This window comes from Ceratotherium simum, chromosome 7 (assembly GCF_057802395.1).
Source record: "Ceratotherium simum simum isolate JZ-2026a chromosome 7, ASM5780239v1, whole genome shotgun sequence".
NCBI lineage: Eukaryota > Metazoa > Chordata > Mammalia > Perissodactyla > Rhinocerotidae > Ceratotherium > Ceratotherium simum.
Genome location: NC_141906.1, coordinates 32,167,878 through 32,190,707, shown reverse-complemented (window position 1 = coordinate 32,190,707; position 22,830 = coordinate 32,167,878). Strand labels below are relative to the sequence as shown.

The 22,830-nt window shown below is 42.4% G+C and overlaps 1 protein-coding gene and 1 long non-coding RNA gene across 3 annotated transcripts in view; one reads left to right on the top strand and one right to left on the bottom strand.

The window, feature by feature from the left end:
- UVRAG (UV radiation resistance associated) overlaps nt 1-15,993 on the bottom strand; it is a 287,747-nt gene extending 271,754 nt beyond the window's left edge. The window contains exon 1 of one of the 2 annotated variants that reach the window (XM_004434016.3): nt 15,743-15,993. In XM_004434016.3, the coding sequence (XP_004434073.2) occupies nt 15,743-15,859 (117 nt within the window). In that variant the 5' untranslated portion in view covers nt 15,860-15,993. The remainder of the gene's footprint in view (nt 1-15,742) is intronic. The other variant, XM_087433467.1, reaches the window with a different exon arrangement.
- A 64-nt stretch (nt 15,994-16,057) lies between these two features.
- LOC147916636 (uncharacterized) lies at nt 16,058-20,723 on the top strand. Its single transcript, XR_015552695.1, has 2 exons — nt 16,058-16,812; nt 19,819-20,723. It is a non-coding gene; the product is annotated as an uncharacterized LOC147916636 (long non-coding RNA).
- Nucleotides 20,724-22,830: the final 2,107 nt, after the last annotated feature.

The following is a 22,830-nucleotide window of genomic DNA, read 5'->3' as shown; positions in this document are numbered from 1 at the left end:
ACGCCCAGGATCCAAACCGGTGAACCCTGGGCCGCTGAAGTGGAGCACGGGAACCCAACTGCTACGCCACCAGGCTGTCCCCCAGAATCGATAGTTTAACAAGATCCCCAGGTGATCCGTATGCACATTTTAAGTTTAATAAGCACTAATCTAAGCCACTTGACTCACTTTTCAGATAATAAAATTGAGGCCCTAAGTAAAGGATTTACCCATGCTCACACTGTTAATAAACAGCAAAATCAAGACTTGGACCCAGGCCTGAACTCCTAGGGTATGTGTATGTGTGAGCATGTACACCATGCATTTGCTTCCCAGATACTCTGTTTCAAAACCTTCGGGGGGTCGGCCACCGGGGGGTCAGCCAGGTGGCGTAGCGGTTAAGTTCGAGCGCTCTGCTTCGGCGGCCCAGGGTTTGCAGGTTCGGATCCCAGGCCAAGACCAACGCACCACTTGTCAAGCCATGCTGTGGTGGCGTCCCATATAAAGGAGAGGAAGATGGGCACGGATGTTAGTCCAGGGCCAATCTTCCTCAGCAAAAAGAGGAAGATTGGCATCGGATGTTAGCTCAGTGCTGATCTTCCTCACAAAAAAAAAAAAGTTTGAGACATCTTTGCCTTGCAGATGTCCCATGTCCCCACTCCCATTTCTAATGAGCCACCCTGCCCATCAATTCTTTCTTCACCATATCTCTGGCATATGTTTCTCCTTTACCACATCCTTCATTCATTGCTCTAAACCTACTGCTGTTCATATTATGAAAAACCAGCTTCCTTCTCTGACGCATATATTAACTTCCTCTTCTGCAAATAAGTGCTCTCTTACAAATAGTAAGCTCTATATAATTCCTTAAGAAGGTGCAAGTCATTAAAAAGCATTAAATATTAATGTACTGATTTCAGGCAGAGTCTATGAAACCTACTGAGACTAGCAAACTATAACCTGGTAATTCTAATCCAGAATCTTTATGTCTTCACTTCCATTATTTCTTTCCCATTACCTCCTTCTCTTTGCCCCAGAACTAACCCAGGTTGCCTTTATCTAATAAGGTCCTCCCACTATAATCAAGCTTTACTAAGTACATCCAAAGGCCCTAAATCTACTTTCCAGTACCATCTTCTATCCCAGTCTGTCCCAATAAGCTCTCAACATTCACAAAGATTCTCATATCTTCATAATTCTCTCCCATACACTGTACCCTACAAACCAAAGTACTTCAACATTTCCTGAGTAGCCATGATGTGCCAGGAACTACACAATAAAACAGAAGGCTGAATACCTCTCAATATCTTTCCTACATAAATTCAATAAAATTAAAAGCCCTGGTCTGCCCTGTTTCCATTTCTACACCACGAAGTTTTGACGTTTTTAAGGGCAAATAATATGAGAAGACGTTTATAGATGCTCAGCCACAGAGGAATAGATGAACAGACAGAATAAGCCACCCACAACATGAAGACTAACTCTTGTGCAACAGCCTCTATACTACAGCACTAGGGTAAGAGTTCTAGAGACTCCCATGTACAAATTGAGTTCAATTAAATCAACCTGAAAAACCAAAGGGAGTATGCTTCAGTTCAGAATCAGACTGCGAGCTATTTATTCCAATTATATCAAACACTGGTTTTTTTGTTGTGGTATAAACTTAGCAGACTTGGGTTTGAGTCCCAACTCTGCTATTTCACTTGGGAATGTATTTAACCTCTCTACGCTTCAGAGACCTCACCTGTAAGATGGAGCTAACAACAGTTTCTACCTCACAGAGTCGTAATGAGGAGTAAATGGAGCAACTGCAAAGTGCTTAAACACAGAGCCGGCAGGTATGATAGTTCAATAATGTTACTATTACTATCAATCACCCTACAGTTTCCTCAGTCTTTGGTGGTCAGTTTACTTGTAGCTTCAAAATCTATCCACCTAACTCGAGCTACACAGGTTTGTGAAGGTAGGGGCAAAGATGAAAGTGGAAAACTATATTTTGCAACCAACAAGCAAACAGAGTAAGATAGCAGAAAAAGCTCTGAATTTAGAACCAGAATAGTTGGGTATGAACTCCACCTCTTCCACATTCTTTTCTGGGCCTTGATTTTCTCACCTGTTAAATGGGGGAGATGGTTCTAACTACTGTGGCTAAAAATACTATGAGAACAGTTTTAAAGAGATTAGCTACTAAAAACATAAGGCAGCGTGCAAAAGATAAAAAGCTAAGAGTGGAAAACTCATCATGAATGATTTTTAAAAGATATTTCTGTAACAGAGTGTGACAACGAGCCATGAATCTTGAATGGAGGAAAATACAGCAGCAAATGGTAATCACAAGGTTCAACTACCATGAATACCTACAATTAAGCAAACACCAAGTCATTCTTCATGACCCTGCTCCAGAATCTCCACTTTTGAGACAGCCTTTCTGACCTCCTTGCCCCATCCACCACCCTAAACAAAGATGATAACCCCACCTCTCCATGCCACGACTATATTGCATACATGCCACCATCACAGCACTTACCACGATTATGCTTTATTGACTGTGTTTATATGTCTCTGTCCCCTCAAAAGAGGAGTGATCCTTAAATACGGAAACCAAGTTTTATTCCTCTTTATACCCAGCGCACTTAGCATAGGCCTGGCACAAAGTAGGTACTCAGTAAGTGTTTGATAGATGAACCAACGAGTAAACCACAGACAAGATTAGACGTTTCACTGTGCCATATAAGACAGTACCCTTAAGTATATGGTAACATTTAAAGTTATATTTTATATATAGCCTTTCATAGCACTTATATTTTATCATAACTCTTTGCCCTTCTGTAGCCTCAATAACTATAAGCTCCTTAAGAACCAAAACTGTCTTTTTATCCCAAGTGGCTACTGTGCAGCCACACAGTATTTGATAAATATTTGTTGATAGAAATAAGGGAATGATGAATGAATGAATACCACTGCCTCACAGCTCAGGTCTCAATCCTCCCTTATTTAGAAACTTCATCAGCAGTCTTCCCACCACCATTCTTCTCAATCACTCTTCTCACCACCAGTCTCTCCTCAAAACTATCCTCCCACTCTTGTTTACAGCACAACGTCAAGGACAGACTGGTAAATGTGGAGGGAGTGTTAAGAGCTGGGAAATCATTGTTTTCCCAAGATTAGCTCAAACAAGCTAAGTGGGAATGCAAAATGGTACAGCCATTCTGGAAGTCAGTTTGGCAATTTCTTACAAAACTAAACATATACTCTCACCCTATATTCCAGAAATTGTGCTCCTTGGTATTTAGTCGAAGGAGTTGTATGATTCCAACTATATGACATTCTGGAAAAGGCAAAACTATGGAGACAGTAAAAAGATCAGTGGATAGCTAAACCTACTGTGGTAATCATTTCACAATATATGTAAATCAAACCATCATGCTGTACGCCTTAAACTTAGATAGGGATGTATGTCAATTATTTCTCAATAAAACTGGGGGAAGAAAAAAAAGATCAGTGGTTGCCAGGGGTTAAAAGGGAGGGAGGGATGAACAGGTGTAGCACGAAGGAGTTTTAGGGCAGTCAAACTACTCTGTATGATGCTATATCGGTGAATACACATCATTATACATATGTTCAAAATCAGAGAATGTGTAATACCAAGAGTAAACCCTAATGTAAACTATGGACTTTGGGAGATAATGATGTGTCAATGTAGGTTCATCTATTGTAACAAATGTACCACTGTGGTGGGGGATGTTCAAATGGGAGAGGCTATGCATGTGTGGGGGCAGGAGGCATCTGGAAAATCTCTGTACCTTCTGTTCAACTTTGCTATGAATCTAAACTGCTCTAAAAACTAAAATCTACTTAAAAAAAAAAAAAAGACTCCTATCCTACAGGATACTGTCCAAATTCCAAAGCACAGCATACAAGGCCCTTTATCCCAAAGTATACCTCTGCAACTCACTTGTTTCCACCACCCTCCTCCAAGTTCCTTAAACTCTGGCCTCAATTATCTGCCATTCTCTTTTATACCGTCTTACCTTTTTGCTCAAGCTGATCCCTCTGCTAGAATCCTTTTCCTCCTCTTTTTCACCTCAGCAGTTTGTTCAAACCATCTCTTATATAACACTAAAATGGTTTGCTGATGTAGTTGCCTTAACCATTAGATTATGAGTCCCTTCTGGGCAAGGACACTCCTTATTTATTCTGTACCCCTCAACAGCTAACATTTCTTGAGCACTTACTATGTACCTAGCACCTTTTTTAAGCAAATTTATGACTCATTTAATCCTTTCAACAACCTACAGGGTAGGTGCTATTATGCCCATTTGATCTGAGCCTCCCTGAGGCATAGGGAGATCAAGTAACTTCCAAATTGCTCAGCTAGGAAACGGTGGGACCAGGATTTGAACCTAAGCAGTCAGGCTCTGGAATCAATATTCTTCACCACTGTGGGATACACGGTAGAAACTCAAAAAAATAACTGTTGAACAAATGATAGTGTAGAACAGGGTTGAGCACAAGATTTGTGCAATGAAAATATTAGGGACAAAAGTAAAACAACTGGCAATTGAGGAAATGGAGGCACACAGAGGTTTAAAATGTGCACAGAGATACAGATAACCCAGTCTTCTCACCGTAAAAGTTAAGAACCAAAGACCAAACAAAGTGCTTTTCCCAAAGTTACCATAGTTACACCCAGAATCAGCCTTACAAGTCTTCGTACCACACCCTATTAAAGGAATAATTATTTGCGTTTAAGAAATTATAAAACCATATTCAAAGATATTCCGGTATTCCAACAATAGGAGAAGTTGGAGAAACAAGTACACCAGAGTCTAATGCAGTATTTGGCACACAGCAGGAATTGAATATCAATTAATTAAATTTTCCATTTTTTAACAGATTTTACATTTACTTCTAATATCAATTTATTTCATTCTTTATTTTTGATATAACATCTAAAATGCGCTGTATATTTTGCTACCTCATTAAAGAAGTTATTGATAATGTAACCTTTTCTTGAAAATACAAGGTAATAATAGCAAACAATAATTTTTAATAATTTTCAGGTAGTTTTAAAATAGCCAAGTTTGTAAAATAGCAAAAATGCAGCTAGCGTGCAATTAAGAAATTCTGCAATTCAAGTGTCCCTATCTAATAATCCGACTGATGTCTTTTTTTTTTTTTTTTGGTGAGGAAGATGGGCCCTGAGCTAACAGCAGCCAATCCTCCTCTTTTTGCTGAGGAAGACTGGCCCTGGGCTAACACCCATGCCCATCTTCCTCCACTTTATATGGGATGCCGCCACAGTATGGCTTGACAAGCAGTGCGTCGGTACAGGCCCAGGATCCGAACCAGCGAACCCCGGGCCGTGGCAGCAGAGTGCATGCACTTAACCGCTTGCACCACCAGGCCAGCCCCCAGACTGATGTCTTTTGATAGAAATATATGAATATCAAAAGTAAACCAGTCATTCCAGAACACTGGGATAACAGTTCTTTATTTTTATATTTATATTAAATACCTCCCATGTAGAATAAACTCCATTAAGTCATTCCATGAAAACAAGCCTGAAGTACCTACTATATATACAATCCTATAATCCTATAATGGGACCAACTCTCTCTTGTAAAGAGTATAATCCTGTAAAATATCCTACATCTGTACAGTACACTCTTTGACATGGGTCTTAGAAGTATCTTTCCAAATACCATGTCTACTCAGGCAGGGGAAACAAAAGAAAAAATAAACAAACGGGACCACATCAGACTAAAGAGCTTCTGCAAGGCAAAGGAAACCTTGAACAAAACGAAAAGACAACCCACCAATTGGGAGAAAATACTTGCAAATCATATATCCGACAAGAGGTTAATCTCCAAAATATATAAAGAACTCATACAACACAACAACGCAAAAACAAACAACCCGATCAAAAAATGGGCAGAGGATATGAACAGGCATTTTTCCAAAGAAGATATACAGATGGCCAACAGGCACACGAAAAGATGTTCAATATGACTAATCATCAGGGAAACGCAAATCAAAACTACAATGAGATATCACCTTACACCTGTCAGAATGGCTGTAATTACCAAGACAAAAAATAACAAATGTTGAAGAGGATGTGGAGAAAAGGGAACCCTCATACACTGTTGGCGGGAATGCAAACTAGTGCAGCCACTATGGAAAACAGTATGGAGATTTCTCAAAAAATTGAAAATAGAAATACCATACAACCCAGCTATCCCACTACTGGGTATTTATCCAAAGAAATCAAAATCAACAATTCAAAGAGACTTATGGGCCCCTATGTTCACTGCAGCATTATTCACAATAGCCAAGACGTTGAAGCAACCCAAGTGCCCATCAAGTGACGAATGGATAAAGAAGATGTGGTATACATATACAATGGAATACTACTCAGCCATAAAAAAAAAAAGACAAAATGGTCCCATTTGCAACAACATGGATGGACTTTGAGGGTATTATGTTAATCGAAATAAGCCAGACAGAGAAAGACAAAGACCATATGATTTCACTCATATATGGAAGATAAACAAACACATGGACAAAGAGAACAGATTAGTGGTTACCAGAGGGGAAGGGAGTTGGGGGGACGGCATAAGGAGTAAAGGGGAACATACATATGGTGACTGACAATAATGTACAACTGAAATTTCACTATGTTATAAACTATTATGACCTCAATAAAAAAAAAAATCCTAGACCTGTAATGAGCACCCCACAGCCTACCTGCCTATTTTGCTTTGTGATCTATTTTCAGACTGAAAAATCAGAAAGTCTTCATATTGCTGCTTTTCATACATACCTAGATATTAACATTTTGTGGATAAAAGCAGTACCCATTTTCTCAATGACATTATTCTATTAATTAAGGTAGACAATCAAAGTTAAAAAACATAGGTTTTTTCATAGTCCTAAATTATTTTCACGCCGTATTAAAAAAAGTTTAGGGGCTAAGTTCACGCATTCCACTTTGGGCAGCCCAACGTTCGCCAGTTCAGATCCTGGGCACAGACCTACTCGCTGCTCATCAAGCCATGCTGAGGTGATGTCCCACACAGAAGAGCTAGAGCTCTACAACTATGATACACAACTGTGTACTGGGGCTTTGGGGAGAAAAAAGAAAAAAGAGGAAGATTGGCAACAGATGTTAGCGCAGGGCCAATCTTCCTCAAAAAAACAAAAATTTAGTTTTCCTGTATTACCTCTCATACAAAAAAATAACTGGAATTGTGACGGGAAATAATTCATATCCTCTGAGAGACCTAAGTAGGCTGGAGGAAACAAGACATACAGTTCCTAATCCTGTGCCTAACATAATTCAAAGAAGGTACTTTATAAATATCTGAATAAATGGATGACTCAGTCAGTTTCTTCCAGTCCTGCACTTAGAATTAGTTTTAACATAAGCTAACATGAACACACGAATTAAAGTTCAGAGTTAAACCCTTATTCAAAAGAGTATAGTCACGTTAAAGAGCACCAAGTTTTCTTGGAAAAAATACATCATAAAAGTGTGATTTCCATTTTCACTTATTTGTGTCTTCTCTTTTTTCTTACCCAGGAGTCTACTGACAAAAGCCAAAGGTAGTCGCCAGTTTCAGCTTCCTGGTTTTCCTCATAATTTTCAAATCATTTTTTATGACAATCTCAAAACCACGGTGGGAAAAGTGCCAGATACTTGAATGCACTACAAACACACTGAGACTCCCAAGCCTCAGCTTTAGCATCCTGTGTCTCAGCCTCTTCACCAGTACACTCACTTGTAGAGCGTTTCATGCCTAATAACATTACTACGGCAATCAGTGTCAAATGTTACACAGAATAAAATTCCTGATATCAAAACACCCACAAATCACCAGATGGTTGCTGTTTCAGAAATTTATGGAAGTAAAGAATCAGGACTTCTTAAGCGGAATATTCACAAAAAGACAGGCATGGTAAGCACCCAGCGATCAAACAGGAAGACTGTTCACTTCAACTACAGAGGGGCATTCCAAAGTTTCACTCTAATTCACACCATAAAAGAGGGCAAGGGGTGGAGTTTGAGTGTTCTGCCTGTAAACAGAAGTTTAAAATACAGCCTCTCCCCCATTTTAATTCTAGCCTAAAAGTTTAAAATACAGCCTCTCCCCCATTTTAATTCTAGCCTAAAATCTCCAAAGCTGTGGCGATGATGTGTCAAGGCACAGAGTTAAATTTAAAAAACAAGTTCTCAAAACACCCAGCCAAACCCAGTAGAACTGCGCACAAGGGACCCAGAATCCGGTCGTCGGCCTGGAGCAGGAACAGCAGGACACTCAATTCAGATTCGTTAAACTGACGCGCTTTCCTAACTCCTCGAGGGCAGGAATAAACAGACGGACCAAGTCTATGGCCAGGGGAACAGTCTCACCTCTGAGGGCTTCAGATTTTGGATCTATAAAATTCTATGATTCAAAATTCATGTTTCCATCTTAAGATGGAAAACAAGGTTATATAATACTAAACCAGGAAGGTATACTATGAATTATGTTTTTAAAAATTCCAATGTCAAGTTTTCCATTCTCCGTGTGCCCCTCTACCTGTATAATCTAAGGATGCAACTGCTAAAATACAAGGCATTAAGAAAATTTAACTCTGGCTGAGACATTACTCATGTCATTAAAGCTAAAACAAAGTATAAAACCTAAAATGCTTCAACTCCTCTCTTAACATAGATCTGTCTTTAATTTTTCTAAAACACCCCTAGTTTGTAGCTACACTTATTCGAATGACCCATTTGTCATTAAAAATCACAAATATTTCTTTTTCCCCTGAGTAGTAATATGTCTGACAGGTAAAACTACACAGATTATCAAAAATACACATTTGGAAACTATGAAAATCTAATTTTTTTTTCATTTTACCACACACTTCAGGCCTAACTTATTAGTTTCAATTCTGCTCTTGCTCTATTTCCAGTCAGTTTCACTTCTGAATTTTTTGCCACAAAGTTAAGAATTGTGACCTTATGAAGAAATTTTAAAGTAAATACTAAATAAGAATATAGCTTTTCCTTTCAAAGGAAAACTAAACATTTTTACAAGAAAAACAAAGAAACCAAAAAAAAAAAAATCTTAAATTTCTGACGGCATTTTATCACTTACATAAAAATAATGATTTTAGGATGCTGATGTTTCCTTTAAGTTTCTGAAGCTTCTTCATATACTTTTGTTTACAAGAACCAAACAGCTCAAAAATTGCCATCATTTTATTTTATAGATATACAATAAGTATATAGTTGTCGGCATATTTTTTTAATTTGAGTCACAATGAAGGGACCTAAAAAATATCTGTGGGAGGAATAAATGTACATAACATGGTACTGCCCGCATGGGGCATATGTTCCCAATAAGATACAGCTTTCTCACTGCCTTCAGTGGCCTTACCAACAAAACAGATTTTCTGAAAACAAAATAAAAAGATGATTAAATTAGACTGACAAAAGTAAGATGTCTAATAAACATAAATATTTAAGGGGAAGATATATATCCTGCACAGCTAAATTAAGCTTTATAAAGCTTTTCTACTTCTATCATTTTTTTCTTGTATGTGTTTCAAGCCCAATTCCTTCCTCTCTTTAGTCTGTAAAGTTCTTTAAAGGAAAGACTCATACACAAATAAGTAAAAATATAAAAATATATCGAGTTCCTACTATGCAATCAACACAGTGCTAGGTATAGGTGCTGTGGGAAATACAATATAAAGCATGATGGTCCCAAACCTTGAAGTAACTTAAAACTTTTGTTTTTCACCAAAATCCTGCAAAGAGTGGGCGTCTCTGGCCACTGAGAACCAAAGATCTAGACTGCAGTCCCTGTGTGGACAATCAGTGACTTTTGGGAAGTTACCCAGACCTTAGATTCCTCAACTGTCAAAGGAAGTGGTTACTGACATAAATCTCCTGTGCAGAAGAAGGAGATACTCTGCCCTCCAGGAGGGAGAGCACAAATCCCCGCTCCTTAAGTGTGGACTGTGCATGGTGACTTCCAGCGGGAAAGAGTAACCTTACAGCAGAGAACCTGCCAGACACTACCTGAGCTGGTGATGATGAAGGCTAACATCAATAGGGATAAGTCATGCTAATAGTATGTACACTTGATATGATATGATGAAAATGCTACTTTACCTCTCTGGCCTTCCTCCCAAAAACCCATAACCCCAATCTAATTGTGAGGAAAAAAAAAAAATCAGACCAATTCCAATAGAGGGGCTCCTACAAAATACGTGACCAGTACTCACAACTGTCAAGGTCATCAAAAAGAAGGTACTTTCACAGCCAAGAGAAGGCTAAGGAGATAGGACAATTAAATATAATGTGGTATTCAGGACGGGATCCTGGCACATAAAAAGGTCATTAGGTAAACCTAAGGATCCACCAACAGATGAAGAGATGAACAAAATGTACTGTATACATAAAATGGAATATTATTCAGCCTTAAAAAGGAATGAAATTCTGATACACGCTACAACATGGATAAATGTCAAAAATATTATGCTGAATGAAATAAGCCAGACATAAAAGGGCAAACATTGTATGATTCCATTTATATGAAGTACCTAGAATAAGCAAATTCATAGAGACAGAAAGTAGAACAGAGTTTACCAGGGGCTGGGGGGAGGGGAGAATGGGGAGTTGTTTAATGGGTACAGCATCTGTTTGGGATGATGAAAAATTCTGGAAATGGATAGTGGTAATGATTGCACAACATCAGAATGTACTTAATGCCAATGAACTGTAGACTTAAAAACGATTAAAATGGGAAATTTTATGTCATGCATATTTTACCACAATTTTTTTTAAAAAACTAAGGAAATTTGAATAAACTATGGACTTTAGTTAATAATAATGTATCAATATTGAATCAGTAATTGTAACAAAGATACGACACTAATGGAAGATGTTAAGAACAGAGGAAAAAGGATACAGGGTAAATGGGAACTTTCTGTACTTTCTTCTCTATTTTTCTGTAAATCTACAACCGTTCTTAAAAAATAAAGTCTATTTAAAAAAATTCAAGAGAGCTAAAGGATAAAAGCATTAATATACCCCACCTCCTTCCAAAAAAAAAGACAAGAAAAACACTCTTTAAATCAATGAAAAACATGAGCAACCAATCAGAAAAATGCCAAAGACATGAACAAGTAATTCACAAAAGAAATTAAAATGTTACATAAATCTATGCAAAGATATTGAAACTCATAGGGTTGTGTAAAGATAAATGAGGTCACGTACCTAGCATGGTATTTGGTAAACAATAAATGAAGCTATTAAAATATAACTAATAATTAAAGAAATGCAAATTTAAGTAACAAAAAAATACATATCTGTACATGTGTACGTAGGTTATATATCTATCTCCTTTGAGTGAGTGATTTCACTGTTGAAAATTCATCCTACAGAAATATTAGTACAAATGTACAAAGACACCTGTATATGAATATTCACTGCAACAATGTAACAGAGAAAAACTTTTGGAAATAGTCCAAAAGTTCTACCAATGGGAGTTAAACATAAACGAACATTATTATGCAAAAATGTGGTAGATGTATATAACTGACATGGACAACTGTCTTAAGAAAAATAATAATGAATTGCAAAATTTTTTAAATTGTTTAAAAAGAAGAGATTAAACCAAGTTAGGACTATTTAATCTGGGGTCTTCTTCCATTTATACTTCAAGGGAAACAAACTTGCATGCAAAACTGTGTTTATGTGTGTATGCAAGTGTATTTTCTAAGGAAAGAGTCTTCAGCTTTTACCAAATTCTTAAAGGAATATGTGACCCCCAAAACTGGTCTCTAAACAATCACTAAAAAGCCTCCCCAGGGCCCACCCCATGGCTTAGCGGTTAAGTGTGCGCGCTCCGCTACTGGCAGCCCGGGTTCGGATCCCAGGCGCGCCCCCGAGGCACCGCTTCTCCGGCCATGCAGGCCGTGTCCCACATACCACAACTAGAAGGATGTGCAACTATGACATACAACTATCTACTGGGGCTTTGGGGGGAAAAAAAAGGAGGAGGATTGGCAATAGATGTTAGCTCAGAGCCAGTCTTCCTCAGCAAAAAGAGGAGGATTAGCATGGATGTTAGCTCAGGGCTGATCTTCCTCACGAAAAAAAAAAAAACTCCTCTAAAAAGCCTCCCCAGCTTGGAGGATCTGAGAAACATAGCTAGGTTATACTCAAGTGAGGAAGCCTCTGGGGAGGAAAGAAATGCTCTCAATTAAACTTTTAATGACATATTAAATGCCTCTACCACAAAACACAAAGTTTTATTTCAAGACTCCTAAATCTAAGGATGTGAAGGAAGTTATCCTCAGATGAGCTTACATTCACTAGTTAATTACAAGCCTCAACCAAAAATTAAAGAGCAAAACAGTCTTCAAAATGTGTAACTGGTTCATGCTTAAATTACAGTTAAAGTAAAACCATGCAGAAGCAAAAGGAGACAAAGATTAAGTAATTGTCCCATTCGACAAAGCCACGTAGCGTACTCACACATGCAAAGGTTCAGGAGTTATGTAGTCTTAACTAAACTTTCTTAAATTAAGTGGATTAAAATAAGACAAAAATAAGTTAGGTCTTATACATAATTTTGTTAGTTTTCTTTGAGCGAAAACAAAATAAGTCTTTTTCTGGAGGCAGAGGGAGGGGGGAGTCCAATACTTGTGGAACTAATATATAGTAAATTATTATTTTAAACATTACAGCCACTAGAACCAATAGGACTTAATGAAGACTGGAATAAATGAGTAGATAATAGCAGGGACTTCCTCTATCCTAAAATGAAAATATACCTTATAACAGTGGTTCTCAACCAGGAGTAATGTTGCCCCTTAAGGGACATTTGGCAACATCTGAAGTCATTTTTGATTGCCAGACCGGCAGGTACTGCTGGTATATTGTGGGTAGAGGCCATGCATGTGGCTAAACATCTTATAGATCCACTTACCCACCCAAAACATCAACAGTGCTGAGATTAAGAAACCCTACCTTAGAAATAGGCTGGGGGAACCACTGAACCTATACTTTGAAATAATCAACTTTATCATAGAAATCCTAAATCAAAAGGGTTTATTTGTTTAGAAACATTGAACCTTATCAAATAGCATGGGATCTATTGAAATAACACAATTTTCAAAGTGTTATTTAAAAGACAGTTATTAATGGGATTTCCAATTTCGCTAAACCTTTGAAATTTTGCAAATGACAAAGGCAAAAAAAAGACAATGAATTAATGCTAAAAGAAAAAAGTTTTATACACACACACATTCTATGACTCTCACAAATCATATTGAGCAAAAGAAACCCAACACAAAAGAATACATTTTGCATGATTTCATTTATATACAGTTCAAGAACAAGCAAAAACTGATCTTTTATGTTACAAGTCAGAATAGTGGTTCCTTTGGAGAGAAAGGAAAGGTAGAGATGGGAGAGAACATAAGGGGGACTTCTGGGATGCTAATAATTTTGTATTTCTTAATCAGAGTAGCAGTTATATAACTGTGTTCACTTGGTGAAAATTCATCAAGCTGTGTACTAATAATCAGTACACTTTACTGTATACAGATAACACTAACAAAACTGTTTATTTTTTTAAATGTTATATATTTATATCCTAAAAACCTGAGCATTTTCACTCAGAAAGCTAAATTAATGTCAACAGCAAAAGTAAAAGTGCTTTTGTCATATAGGCTGCCTGCCTTCCAAGAATTCAAGAAAGATGACACCCCCAGAAAGCTGTAAATAACATACTCAGTGCTCATACACCATTCAGCCGTACACTTAAGCCACTATATATCCCTCGGCACAAATCCAAAAATTTGACAAACGCTTACAAATGCAGTGGAATTTATTCCACGGACAGTTTGTTTGGATTATTTCCCCCAATGTTAAACTGTGAACTGTTATCAGAGAACAGGCTCTATGAAACAAATTACGCTTTCTCTTATCTAATCCCACATTGTCCCACAGCTTGCCCAAACTAAACCCCTCTTGGCTCTTGACTCCTTAAGATTTCTCCAGGATGCTTGTTAACAGTGCCCACTATTGCCTCTCCCAGTATCCACCCTCACAATCCACCTACATACATACATACATACACACACACACACACACACACACACACACACACACACCAGGAAAAATCACATTAAGGCTCATTCCAGAGGCTAGTCTCCCCCACCAGACTTTTTACTCTCTCCCAGCACATCATAAATACAACCCAAACCTCACTACCCTCAAACTCCTAATATTTTCCGCAAACTCCCTTCCCAACAGCACCACAAAACCGGGGCACATGCTATCCCAGTCTTTTAAATCCTTCTCTACCACACAAAAAGCCCTTGCTTCTGCAAACAATTCAGCTCAATGGCCACCATTGTAGCTATCCTCTCCAACTCCCCTCTTCCCTTTAGCACCCTCCCTACTTGCCTGTATTCAAATCCATCCCATTTCCCATCCACCTCTGCCCCCAACCTCTGCTTTCTTCTTTATGAATCTTCCCTAAGTACTAGGCAGGGATCGAAAGTCGGAGGAAGGGTATGAAGGAACGTGCTCTGTCCTGTGTGAAGGCAGTTGCTCAAGTCTCAAGTACACAACCACGTGCAGGGGCTACAGAGTCAGACGCTGGATTCTGAAACCCAGCCGCATCACTTACTAACTGGCAAGGCTATGGATGAGTGATTTTACATCTTGAAGCCTCAGTTTCCTGAACTACGAAATGGGGAATAATAAAAATAGCTATCTCATAGAGTTGTGAGGATTAAATGAACTACCGGCCCTTGAGCACTTCCCACAAACCTAACGTGGTAAACTCTCCGTAACTGACAGTTTTTCCTAGGTCCTCTTCTTGGAAGGAGGAATAAAGAAAGGGTGAAAGGTTCTTTAATGCTCACGTTGCTGCAAAGTCTCCTCTTGGGGGAGAGAAGGAGGGCAAGGGAGAGAAAGAGGGAAGAAGTACTCTACGTTCTCTCTTTATTACCCCCCAACATCGTGGATCCAAGAAGCCCTCAAAGCCGTTGCTGAAGGATGGGGCAAGACATGAATACATACATCAAATCCTCCTTCCACAGATAGTCATTTGAGGGAATGAAGCAGAAAAGCACCTCCTAACTTGCTGAAATTAGGAGGTCCTTGGGGGTCTGAGAATTAGAAAGGAAATCCCAAGTCCCCAAGGATTTCTCTTGAGAAGTCGAGGGGAATACTTCATAATAAGGAGAGATTACAAGGAAATGCTAGAAACCCTGAAGACTCCTCACTTCTCCCGGAGGAAAGAGGACCAAGTGGCTTCTCCGCAAGTGGGCTGAGAAAGGACAAGCGCTTTCCCTGTCTCTCGTGGGACACCAGGGCTTGCCCGGGTCCCTTCCCCGGAGGGATGGGGGGAAGGGAGAGGGGTCTGTGCAAGGGAATCCCCAGCTCCCTACAGGGGGCGAAGCGGACTCGGCCCGGCCCCCGTGAGTTTCACTGGGTCTCTCCGTGTCTCCTTACAGCCCATCTCCAGTAACGGGATTTCTCCAGGGACTCGGGGACCTCCCAGAGGCTCGGCCATCACTGGCTCCCTCCCCTCACAAGACCCGCGGACCGCCCTCCTCAGTGCCCCGAGCTCCCCCTGGCCACTTGTCCGCGTCTCCCGGCTGGCACCGGGTCAGCCCGCCGCCCACGGCTCTCCTCCCGGGCCTCCTCCCGGCCCCTCCGAGCGCCCCGAGCCCGCGGGCTTACCTGCTGAGACGGCAGCTCCACATGCAGGGCCCGCGCGGCAGAGCCGGGAGGCAGCGCGGCGGCCGGGCCCGGGGGCGGCGCGGGGACCGGGCCCCCGACCGACCCTGAGGCGCTCATCCTGACCCAGGAGCCGCCACGCGGCGGAGCCGGCGCTCCTCCGGCATCCGCCACCACCGCCTAGCCGCGACCCGCCGAGCCCCTGCAGCCCAGACACCCGCCACCCGAGGGGCACGACTGCTCTACCCCACCTCCGCCCGCCGCCGCCGCCGCCGCCGCCGCCGCCGCCGCCGCCGCCGCCGCCGCCGCCGCCGCCGCCGCCGCCGCCGCCGCCGCTGGCTAAGGAAGAGCCATATTACCGCAGTGCAACCCCCACCGGCCCGCCGAGACCTGGCTTGCTCATTGGTTCAGCTCCCACAGGGGCGGGACCCAACCACAGATGACGGACGCGCTATTGGGTAGAAGGTCTGTCCATCGCCGGCCGGAATGGGCTGGGGGCGGAGGAACCGGGGGATGGCCTAAATTGCGTCTGTCAAGCCGGGTGACACCTGGGGCGTTGCTTCTTTTTTTCCTAGTCTAATTGGTTCTTTCACTACCACGGGGCGGGTCTCCTGGTGGAGCCGCAAGGGCCATTGCTCTAGGTCGCTGTCAGTTGTCAGTAAAGGGAAAGAGGGGCGGGGTCTGATTAGGTAGAGAGCGCGCTTGGGCTCTGGTGTCACGTGCAGGAGGCAGGCGAGTCACCTGATTAGTGAGAGTCAGTCGGAGCCACTTCCGCCCTAACCTAGTTGCCGTGGTAACCGGCCTCCAGAGGAGGGCGGGGACCCTCAGCGCCAGCTGGGTCGCGATGGCTGGTGTGCAGTTGCTGGCTCCCTGAGCAGTCTTTTCCTGAGGTGTTCCCGTCAACGTGCCGAGATTGGAAAGGAATCCTTTATGGTTCGGCAGAAAGCCACCACACAGGACGCACTGAGACCAGAAATCTGTCGGGCAGTCCCACCAGCTCTTCCACGGCCAACTCCGACCCACAACTCCACGCCCCTCGTCTCACTCCACTAACTAGTATGCTGAGCTCCACGGTATGTCAGGCAGCCAGGACGCTCTCTACGAGTGGGTTCCTTCTGCTGTCCCTAGAAAGCCTTTGCTACTTTTCTCCTCCTGGCTAATGCTTACTTACTCATCAAATCTCATCTGGGGCTGGGGTCCCGTCTTCCAAAATATTTCTCGGATTCACTCTGGGAATCTGAGTTAGGAACCTTGCCTCTACCATATTCCTGATTATTCTATTGCTTTGTCTTTTAATAAGTGTATCACACACACATGCAGGCACACACACTCCTCCCATAAACACACACACACATACATACTGTGAATTCCTCAAGCAAAAGGATCTTGTCTGATTCGTTTCTGGATTCCCAGTGCCTGACAGAGAATTGGGATATGTCTTTTTGAAGTGAAGGCCCAGCTCAAATGCCACCTCTTCCATGAAAACTTCCTTGATCATAATGATAGATAGCATCTATAGCAATTGCTTCTGTAATAAACAGCACTGAGTCATTCTGCAGGGTAATGTTGTCTCCCCCAGACAGTGAATTTCTCCACCACCTGGACTGATGTAGCAGAGACAACACAGTGTTTTAGAGTCAGACACAACAGGAATTGGGCCCTTTTGGAATCTTGGCTCTGCCACCTTCTAGTTACGTGTTCCTGGGCAAGCCAGTTTCCCTCTCTCAGCTTTAGTGTCCCCATCTGTAAAATAGTGATAGAGTTGTTGCAGGGATTAAGTCAGTCAGCATTTGTAAAGTGCCCAGTGCAGGACCTGGCACATAATAATTGCACTAAAAATATATATATTTTTTTGGTGAGGAAGATTAGCCCTGAGCTGACATCCATTGCCAATCCTCCTCTTTTAGCTGAGGAAGATTGGCTCTGGGCTAACATCCGTGCTGATCATCCTCTACTTTATATGTGGGACGCCTGTCATAGCATGGCTTGATAAGTGGTGCATAGGTCTGCACCCAGGATCTGAACCTGTAAACCCTGGGCTGCCGCAGCAGAGCACACGAACTTAACCACTATGCCTCCGGGCTGGTTCCTAAAAGTATTTTTTTTTAAGGTAAATATACTATCTTTCCAGGGTGTCCAGAAGCCTGAAGATACTTTGGATCTGACCCCAGTGCTGGCTAACGGAGATGTCACACTGTCTCCTATTCTGAAACACTGAGTGGTTCCTCATGGCTAGAGCCTAGGGTGTGTGGTCAGGTGTTTGTTGAGAAGGGAGTAGTTGGGAAATCCCAAATCTCATCTGGTTCAACTTGTATAGTGCCAAGATCTGGGGGAATTTCACAGAAAACACTTTTCTGTTTCTAAGCTATATTAGTCTCCTGAGGCTGCTGTATCAAATTACCACCAACTGGGCAGCTCAAAACAAGAGAAATTTATTCTTTCACAGTTCTAGAGGCCAGAAGCCCAAAATCAAGGTTTCGGTAGGGCTGCACTCTCAGAGGACTCTAAGGGAGAATCCTTCCTTGCCTTGGTCATCTTCTGGTGGCTCCAGGCATTTCTCGGTTTGTGACTGTGTAGCTTTAATCTCTGCCTCCATCGTCACACGGCCTTCTCTTCCTCCTGCGTCTTCTCTTCTTTCTTATATAGGGACAGTTGTCATTGGATTTAGGGCCTACCCAGCTAATCCAGATCTCATTTTGAGATTCTTAATTGCAAAGACCCTTTTTCCAAACAAGGTCATGTTCATAGGTTCCCGGGGTTAGAGCATGGGCTCATTTTGGGGGGACCGTCATTCAACCAACTACACACATTAAGAAAATGGGCCTATAGAGACAACGCAGAATCAGTTCTTCTTTGGGGGGTCAGCTCTGAATATTAACTAAGTTTATTAGTTCATTCACTCAACAAATGTTCATTGAGGGCTTCTCTGTGTCAAGCCGTCTGCTGGATGCTGGGAAATCAAACCCAGACTTAGCACCAAAGGAGCTGCCAACTCCTTATGGGGGAGTCCAGTAAGTAAACAAAGAGTGATAATGCAGTTGCTCAGTGCTAGGTCTGAGGGAAGTCCAGGGGCTGGTGGAGCCAGAGAAGATAGTCAAATTTCACAGTGGAGGTGACAGTTAACTTGGGTACTGAAGGACCAATAAGAGTTCACCAGGCAGGGAAAAAGAAAGGATATTCCAGCAGAGAGAGCAGGGTCAATTCTTTCCACAAGCCTTTACTGAGGTTCACGTCTGCAGCAGGCAGATTACTAGGCACTGGAAATACAGACCTGAAGTAAACAACGCTTCTCAGACTTTTCCACCCACCTGCCACAAATGCTAGGAAAACTGGAACACTCACCCGTAGGCATGTGGCAGAGAACTGAAATAGCCTGCTGCTTGCAAAATATTCAAAGTCAGGCATGTGAAGTGTTTAGCATAGTGCCTTGGGTATAGTGAGCCATCAATAAAAGCTACCTATCATTACTTTTATATGTCCTATTTCATTCTAAAAATTTTTGTATTATTTTGGATTCTATCCCATAATATGGCTGTATTTGTTTCAACATAAAAATATTTTTAATCACTTAAATTATTATAATATTTATATAGTGTTATATATCCCCTAGAGAAACATGTATCTAAATTTAAGGAACATGGATTATAAATTGGTCAAATACAGTATAGTGCAATGACAGAAGAAAGATGGAGGTCAACTGGTAACAGAGTGACCAACTCTGCAGGGCCTAGTGGACAAGGTCAGAGCGGGCTTCACAAAAGTCCTAAAGGATTATTAGGAGTTGGAGAGATGAACAGCAGGGACTTAGATCTGTTTGGTTCAGGGATGGCTGGTGTTTTAACAGCTAGGGATGGCATGGTGTTTTAGCACCATGTTGGGTACTGTAATCAGAATTTCAGTTTGCACGACCAAAAAGCCAAACCTGCCCCCAATCCGTTTTGCCTCCTCTTCCTCCTCCCTCCTCATTCTCCAGATCTCATGGGTGTGATGCATTGGGTAAATAAGAGCAATGTTGGGCAGATTGGTCTTTCTAGGCCTCAAACTTAACTAAATTAAATCTATTCCCTTCCTTTTAACAGAGTCCACTTTCTTCCATTCACTTACTCGTTAAGTCAAACACCCATCAAACCTGATGCCCAGTCTGGACACTACATTTACTGAAGTCATGCAGATAGAATCCCTGACTGCAAGGAGTTCACGGATAATTTCAGTACCAAGTGGTAAGTGCAGTCATTGAGATGATATATAAAGTATAATGGAAGCACAGAAGAGGAAGTTGCTAACTACAGCATGTTGAGCAGGAAGGCTTTCTAGACGAGAAAGAGTATTCTAGGCAGAAGGAACAGTATTAGCAAAGGCACCAATGCAGAGGACATGGCATTCGCATAGTTTGACATGGCTGAAACAAACGTGGCGTTGCGTAGGGGAGCAACAGGCAAAGAAGCTGGAAGAGGAAGATGAGGCCGGGTGAGAAGAACCTGACTACCAACCTGAAGCACTTGAGCTTAATCTTAGGCAACAGGAAGTCATTTAGAAAGATCCTCAGGCAGCCCCGGAGATGCAGCTTTGAAGGGGCAGGACTAGAAGAACAAGACTTGCTGAAGGCCAGGTGAGAATTGTGGAACTAAGAGGCAGTTCCCCAAAAAGCCTGCAGACACCCAACAAACCTGAAAGGCAGGTCCCTGGTCAGCATTTCTCTTTCTCTATTCTCAACCCTTCAAGGTCACTTTCTCTGAAAAGGCTTCCTAGATCTGAGTAATTGCTACCTCCTCTGGACTCCCACAGCGGCTGCTGACCTCTTTAGTGCACGTATACATGTGCCTGGACATATACTGAGTGGCATATGTTTGTCTCGCCCACTCTGCTATGAACTCTTGCTTTTGATTTCGTTCTGAATCCCCAGCGTCCTGACACAAAGGACAGGCTCCATAAGCTTCAATGAGCAAATGACTGACTGAATGAATAAAATCAGTGAATGAATGGATGAATGCCTGAGTAAGTGAATGCTTGGATGACACGGGGCCTCCATACCTCTCCCACTGGACACAGTCCAGAGAGGGGAAATGAGCTTGCCCAAGGTCACACAAAGTTTGTAGCAAAGCTGAGACAAAGGCTTGGGCTTCTTCCCCCCCATCAGCGCTCCATCCTCAATTCCAGTGGTTTTCACTCTGTCATGGACTATAAATGTGCCAACGTGAGCACATGAGCTTGTGAATTTATGGGCTAGCAGGGGTGACACACATTGGATACAAGCAAGTGCATCTAACCCAGGGGGCTGATTTAGTTGGGGTCAACCAGAGAGAGCTTTCCCTGGGAACTGACTTTTACAGTGAGGTCTGAAGGATGAGTAGGAGTTGACTGGACAAGGGAGGCTGGTGAGAGCAAGAGGAGCAATTTGGGCAGAAAGAACAGCCTAAAGAAGGAGCATGGAGCATTGAAGGAACTAGAAGGGAAGGCCAGGCAGGAGGAGGCAGAGAGAGGCAGCTAGTGAGGAGAAGAAGGAGGCGGAGGAGGAGGTGGGGTAGGAGGAGCCGGAGGGGGGGGAGGGGGAGGGGAAGAGAGGGGGAGGGGGAAGAGGAGGAGGAGAACACTTTGTGAAAGAAATTGATAGTTCAAAAATCAAATCAAATCAAAGACCTCCTTCAGTTTCTTTTTACAGTTTAGTATCGCTTTTATTTGTAATTTCATATGGCAGAAGCAGCATTATCTTTTCAGTGCTTAGGGCTTCTGAAGTTGTAATCCAGCCCTGATGGCACAGAGTGAGTTGGAGACTCTGGTAGGGGCCAGATCCTGCCAGGTGTCGTAGCCCCAGTGGAGTTTGACTTTGTTTGAGGCGCGTGGACAACTATTGAAGGGTTTAAGCAGGAGAGTGACATGATCTGATTTACGTTTTAGAAATATCACTCTGGCTGCTGGGTTAGGAGCGGGTTCAAGGATGGGGGCCTAGTGAAAATGGTAATAATAAATTGTGACATTCCTTCATTGAGTTAGAAGACAATTAGAACAATGGATGTGGCTGAGTTCCTGGGGATAAAGGGTCTCAAAGGATACCCAGTTTCCCTTGTTCACTCCCCCAGGCAGGCATGGCTTCACAGGGTCCCTAAGAATGAGCATCCTGGATGTAAAGCGGTGTGACAGAAAGAGCTCCAAACCAGCGGTCAGAAAAAACGGGATCTGTCTGGGCCTGCACCTTATGGGCTGCGTGATTTTAGGCAAATTGATTCCCCTCCCTGACAGGTTTCCCTGGGGGCTAGAGAGAACTAACATTCGCTCAGGACTTTACATACATTACTATGGTCAATCCCCACAGGATCCTGTGAAGTGGGTATTATTGCCCCAGTTTCACAGAAGGCTAAAAAGAAGCTCTGAAAATGGAAATGAGCTGTCCAAAGTCACATCGTTCGTAGTGGCTGATTGACATGTGGACCCAGGTCTCTTGCTGCCTGGGCCAGGGCTCTGTCCCTCATACCACACCACCTGCATTAATTAGGATATTCTATTTAGGACTGAATTTTACCAAAAGAATGAGAATCTTACTCCCATCAACAGCAAAGTATAGAAAAATCCAAAGGATAAAACTCCCTCTGCAGTTCTTCTTTCTCTTTCTCTTCCTAAATAATTTAATCCAAAAGCCCTTTGGATGGGGCTGACAAAACTGTCAGGGTAAGCCCCTTGGGTGGGGGCAGGGAGTCAGAACCAGAGCCAGGCGAGAAGGGTGTCCACACAGGGCCAGAAGTGGGTGGAGGGGAGGATCCTGGCACAAGGTTGGGAACTGGAGTGGGTGAATAGGATGTCCATGTGGAAGGGTAGCCTGGAGCAAGATGTCCAAGTCCAAGCAGGAGAAAGAGAGGACTGGCTCCATAATTTATGGGGCCCGGGGCAAAATGAAAATGCGGAATCCCTTGTTCAAAAATTATTAAGAATTCCAAGAAGGCAATAGCATTAAATCAAGCATGGGGTCCTTCTAAGCACAGGGCCTGGTGCAACTGTATAGGTTGCATCCCGTGAAGCTGGTCCTGATGAGGAGAGCATTAGAACTGGGGTCAGGATGGAGGACAACAGCAGCAATGGGAGATGGGTTACTTATAGAC